Source organism: Mesitornis unicolor, unplaced genomic scaffold (assembly GCF_000695765.1).
Source record: "Mesitornis unicolor isolate BGI_N332 unplaced genomic scaffold, ASM69576v1 scaffold30777, whole genome shotgun sequence".
In the NCBI taxonomy this organism is placed as follows: domain Eukaryota; kingdom Metazoa; phylum Chordata; class Aves; order Mesitornithiformes; family Mesitornithidae; genus Mesitornis; species Mesitornis unicolor.
Window position 1 is genome coordinate 152,538 of NW_010196328.1, and position 6,165 is coordinate 158,702.

Genomic DNA, 6,165 nt, shown 5'->3' on the forward strand with positions numbered 1-6,165 from the left:
AAATAAACCTGGAACATGTTAGGAACTGGAAGGTCTTCATCTGTGTGTATGTATGTAAGTCCACACAAGTAAACATATCTTCCCTTTGTGCATTTCTGTATACATGCAATTTTGAGTGTGGACAGGTTAAAACCAAGTGGAAACTTGATTAAAAACTTCTTCATCAAGAGAAAACAACAACAATCACCAAGAACAATAATTTTAAATACATACAAATTTAAATAGTTGCTTAGCTTTGGGACACTAAGTCCTCAAACTCACCTCTACAGCTGTGACTGGGAGGTGTGGGAGGTTGGGAGGACTAGGGGAAAGAAAGTTCAGATCTGGGAGCTGTGAGCAGCTGGGGAACCTGGGTGGGAGAACATTTAGGAGCAGGAAAAAGTAGGGGCCTCGTAGGGGGACATTTGTAGAGGTGACTGCCTGTTCTGTAAAGGAAGTCAGAGTTCTGGGTTGGATAGTAAGGAGAGGAAGACCAGAAGCTCTGGAGTGACCTGGAAAAGATGTGGGACTGAGGCAGAACATGTGGGGTGTGGGGACTCGGTAGTGGGAAGCATGAGCTCTTGAAGAGACCATTGGCTGCCAGAGCAGCAAAGGTGAGAAGCCCAGCAATGAGGGACAGTGTAAAGGCTGGCTCTTCAACAGTGCCCACATAAACAGCCTGACACCTTTACTTGGAAGGTCAGGGATACAAGTATAGAACTACTTTCCTGTTGCTTCCTCTCTCTGATATTTTGCTTCAGAAACATAACAGATCTGAGATTTTATTGTTTATATCACATTTCAGTTTGGGAAGGGCATGACTTGAAGAAGAGTGAAACAGAGAAACGAGATTGCACCACATACAAGCATTAGGATGTGGATGTTGTGTTGGTATTAAACTTGTTTATAATTAAACACCTTGATCATACCTTCATTTTGTATGTTTCCTCTAATTGTTCCATATTTAATTCCTTGACACTCATTTAGTAATGATCCATGCTTACAGGCAAAGAGTTCATTATTCTATATCGCAGTATTCCATTGATGTTAGAAGAGAAGAGGTGCCCTCATGATCTGTTTCTATTGAGACAGTGGCTAATATTCCTCCGGAAAGTTCCAAAGCAGATTTTCTGCAAAGCAACCCTGAAAGCTGCTCTGTAATTTATGTGGTATGCCTTGCGATAGCCAGTTCTCTGAGTAAAACAGTAGTAAGTAACAGATGTACTCAGAGCAATTCTAGAAGGAATTGGGAAGTTCGAGTTGGTCTAATTAATCTCTTGACGATTTGGGAATTTCAGAGACCACTGATCAAGAGCAGACTGTTCTGCATACCATATGAACAATCTGTGATCTAATCTTAAATGAAACATTACTTGGCTCTACTCCTTACCAGCTATGATCAGGGCCCTTTCGTCCAAGCCACTGTACAAACAAATAACCTGAACAAACAGTTCTTCCACAACAAGTTTACAAATCACACATCAGACCCGGAAGCTAAGAATGGATATGAAAAAGTAAACAAGGTGGATTGAAAAACAGAGGAGGTAGCAGTAAAACTGTGTAGGAGGAGCAGATGTCTCAGCTTCCTTCTCTCTTTACAGTGCTGCCTGGTAATGGTTTTTGGACTATTGTACATAAGAAGGGAGATCCTGATAGTTTTGCTAATGTGCACCAGGAAACATGGATATAAGAAGACAGGAGATTCTTGTGTGCCAGTCCCTACTCATGGAATTGATTGCTAACTCATGACAGACTGAAGTGCAATATAGAAACAGTCTTGTACAAGAAAGCACAGGAGCCCAAATTGTGGAAGTGGTAAATTTCCCTACCTTGGTCAGTTTTAAGAGTCAGCTTGACAGGGTGCTGACTCATCTCATTTAAACTATACTTTTACCTCAAGAGGTTGGACTAGATGATCCTTGTGGTCCCTTCCAACCTGGGATTCTATGCTTCTATGAAATTGTTCCCCTTTCTCACATGATGACTAGTGCTTGCATTGTGCTGAAAAGGATCCCAGGGAGAAGAGGAGAAGATAGAAACGGATGAAGAAAAGTGTTGCGTTACCTGAGCAAACAGAGAAGTTGAGAGTAGATGGAAACCCTTCTTGCCACTAGAAGAAATTAGTTGGGTTGAACAAACAGTTATTTTGCTGTGGAGTCAAGATCCAGCATGGAAAGGCAGATGGTGATTAGAGCTTATAGGAGTTGAAAACGCATGTCTAAAACTGCAAGGGAGTTACCACTATGAGGTGGCAGAGAAAGAGCTGTCTTATAAAAAAATGCAAATATATCAAAATGTCAAGAAAGCCAGAAGAAATGAGGAAAGGGAGAATTCATTCACTGGAGAACTCAATAGGTGATAAAAGTGAAAGATCCTGTAATGAGAAAAGTTGCTACTGAGATGAAGCTGAAGCTCAGCCTCTAGCCATAGCATGAAAAAGGGATAAAAAGAATGATGCGAGCAGCAGAGATTTTAAGATCAAGGAGAAAATTATGTCAATGGATGGGAAGAAGGAACAAGTAGAGAGCACATTAGCTTAGCACAGGGCCCGGAACACATGGTAAAGTTAGAGTGGATGGGTAAGTAACAGTGATAGTCTGAGGTTTAGCAAAACACTTCAGGAAATGCTTTGCTTTTTATTTGTTTGCTAAGGCAAAAACTATAAAACTTCACAGACTCAAAAGATTCCACCTTTATGCATTATGGATGGGAAGTACCTTGTACAGCCTTCTGAAGCTTTAGCAGCTAGTCACTACTGTAGACAAATCTGGAATTCACAGTCCTTTACTTTAGGACAGTCTGGCAATTTTTGTGCTGTTATTCATCGCACCAAAATACACATTGTCTAATAATATTTAAGTTGTATAAACATACCTTTCCAGGGAGAGAGAGAATCCAGGCAAAGAGCTAGTATGAAAGCAAATCTAGTACTTCATTAAAATGGCAGGTCCTGTTTCAGACACAGTCCCTGCTCTCCAAGAGGAATAGGAAGTTAAGATAGAGACATGAATTCCCAACAATTAAGAAGAGAGCAACTTCCAATTTTCTGAACAGCAGTTGATGCCTCACCATGAAGAAAGTGCCATAGGACCTGCAGTCAGTTCTAGTGTTTGAGATATTACCTTAGTGCCCATGTCTGTGAAAAATTGCCATTCACCTCCCTGTGATTAGTGCTGAATGCATCTTAGGTGGGAGTGATTAAACAGAAAAATAATTTTTAAGTTCTTGATAGCATTTCACCTTGAAGACAGAACTGTCCTCAACTGTTTTATTTTACTGCTGGGTGTGTTTACAAAGTCAGCCACGTGGTGTCTGAGAGTTTCATAATCAGTCTTTGCTAAATTAATTACAAAAAAAATCATTTGTCTGTCAAAGCGATTCGGAAGGAGAGAAGAACAACTTTGAGCCCTAAAGCAGGTCTCATGAAGATAAGAGAGAAGCTGGTCTGTAAAGAATGCACTTGCGCAGGAAAACATCAGCTAAAAATTGATCATTCTTCTACTGCCAATGCTTCATAGTCATCCCACATTGGCTCACCCTGTTTAGCACATTTCCCTGACCTATGTCTAAGACATCAGTCTGCTGTGTTGTTAGACATCTGGCCTTGGAGTGTTGGCAGTGTCCTGCTGACCCTCTTCCCATTGCTCACACCTTCTGCAATCATCTACAAGACAAGTGTTTGTCTGTAGGAGCTCCAGAAACTGTGGGCTCTAGGAAAACACATGGGGAAGCTGGAGAGACTTCACAGGCCAGAAAGGCAAGAATCATAAAAAGATATCCTGCCCAGAGAGGTTGTGGAGTCTCCTTCTCTGGAGACATTCAAAACGGACGCCTTCCTGTGCAACCTCATCTAGATGTTCCTGCTCCGGCAGGGGGATTGGACTAGATGATCTTTTGAGGTCCCTTCCAATCCCTAACGTTCTGTGATTCTGTGATTCTGTGATATCATGTTCTTGTAGTTCAGGTAGTTGATAGCACTTACATTAACACAAATGGAAGTCATTCATGTATCTAAGAAGAAGAAGATATCCTCAAACCTGTGCACAAGCACAGTTGTTTATCATGGAGCTGTTATATACCCACTCTGTTAACTCTGTAGCCTAAATGGCTTCAACATAAAGGAAATTATTTAAATCTAGAATATCAAAATGCACACCTTCATTAGGTGTTAATACAGTTGTGTCAGTGGGTTTTTTGACAGCTCATTTTTTCTTTAGGCAGCGTTAAGTGCCTTGAAACAGTTTTCAGAACAAGGACTGGATCCAGTGGAAGGGGCTATGAAAGTTGAAAATGGATCACATGAAAAGTAAGTACCATTTAAATCCCCTGAATTTTAATGCCTGTGTGGCATGGTAGATAAGAAATGTTAATTAAGAGCTTAGTTGCCCTTTTAAACCTGTGCAAAAATATTTCCTTTGGAATTTACATAGAGTTTGTGACAGTTTGAGAGGATAAACAAGATTTCAGGTTTAGCATTACTGATACTGATAATGTTTACTTATGAGCTATGAGACAGTCAGTCCTATGGAAATCCTAAAGAAAAGGATTTTCTTTTCGTTGTATGGATTCTGTGTGAGTAGCATAACATGATTTTTGTCAAATGTGTTGTAGCACATGATATTGCCTGCAAATAAGGATAGCTATATCTGCTAATAAGTCCTTATGTCCACAAGATGAATTTTACACTAGAGAATTTAAAAGTTAAAATTTCCTTAAAGTCTTAAAAAACTCTTATAGAACATTAGCTTTAAGTAGTAGACAATAAAACCAAGCTTCACACTGGATTTTCAATTATTTGAGAAATTGGGATTGTCTGTCCGGTATAGATTTTTTTCCCAGCTGCTAGTCTGTTTACGTAAGAAGGTAGTGTGTTACAAAATAAATTAGGAATTAAAAGAATAAGAGAAAGAAGGCTAAAAGTGGCATTTTGAATTTTCAATAGATATATTGTGGCTATTTATGAACTAATTTAATCAGAAACATTTTTCCATATGATCTCACCAGCATAGTATTTGAACATAAATATTGTTGTTTCACTTTAAAATGTTACCTTCCACAGTGACCTTTGAATCTCATGTGCCATCTGCTAATAAACATGTCTTAAAGATGTGCAACCCTGAACCTCACCACTCTCGTTAATGTATTAATCTTTCAGACAAGTCAAGCATCTGGGAGAGAAAGCAGACAATAAACAGACTAACTCAGGCACCATCGCTCAGGACTGCAAGGATTCAAAGGCTGTCGTCTAGGAGCTTCCCAGCACCCACGGCTGCCACTGCATCCTTATAAACCTGTCAACACGCAATAGGGTGTATGTGTACAAGGAAATGAATGACTAATAGCATTATATGAGTCTTATGTGAAGACAACACTATTCTAACACAGGAGTTAGTATACATGGTACTGTTTATTCAACTGTGGAAAAAAATAAAATTGAACATTTCCCTTAGAACTCAAGATCAGAACATAATGCACTTGCCCAGAGGCAGAAGAAGTCTGATCATGTTACTGGAGGTTAAAATAACAACTGATTTTAAAAAAAGTGTTTTGAAAAAAGGAAAACTTTAAAATTTATTAATATTAAGGAAAACAAGTCAGCATTGGTTCAGTTATACAATTTTTCGTAGTGTAGATTTAAGTTCAGCTTACTGTTTTCTAAATAATGCTTGAATATTTTAAAATTAACCAATGACAGTGCTGTGAGAATTGTAGTTGTTGTCTTCATATATAGTCATACAGCTTATCTTTTTACGCAGACATTATGCATTCTTCATTCTATATGAATACGTATGACTTTAAGATGCACTGCTCAGAGTTGTATGCAAACAGAAGTTTAAATCATGACAAGTATTTGCTTAACATGAACAGATGTTAGTTATGATCAGTCTTGATATACTCCAGGAAAAAAGCAGATATGGTATTTTATTTTCCTTGCCATAATCAATTAGAGAGGCGTCTTGCCTCCAGGCAACATTTTCCCCTTCAATTCTGCTCTCTGTTGTGTGAAGCACATCTACACCCCATTCTGTGTGTTGTACCAACCCACCATTTGCATCAACTGAGTGTTTTTAATCTCTGCATTCGGACCAAGAGCAAAAGGTAGGACTGCAACATCATCAAGCTGAGGATAGAAAACTGTTGTAAAGATCGTTCTTTTGTGAAGGGGCAGCAGCAGAGATAAGACCT

General features: G+C 39.1%; 1 protein-coding gene across 3 annotated transcripts in view; it reads left to right on the forward strand.

The window, feature by feature from the left end:
* Positions 1-5,427, forward strand: part of STAU2 (staufen double-stranded RNA binding protein 2) — a 144,764-nt gene extending 139,337 nt beyond the window's left edge. For all 3 annotated transcript variants that reach the window (XM_010188438.1, XM_010188440.1, XM_010188439.1), the window contains 2 exons: positions 4,197-4,285; positions 5,135-5,427. In XM_010188438.1, the coding sequence (XP_010186740.1) occupies positions 4,197-4,285; positions 5,135-5,228 (183 nt within the window). In that variant the 3' untranslated portion in view covers positions 5,229-5,427. The remainder of the gene's footprint in view (positions 1-4,196; positions 4,286-5,134) is intronic.
* Positions 5,428-6,165: the final 738 nt, after the last annotated feature.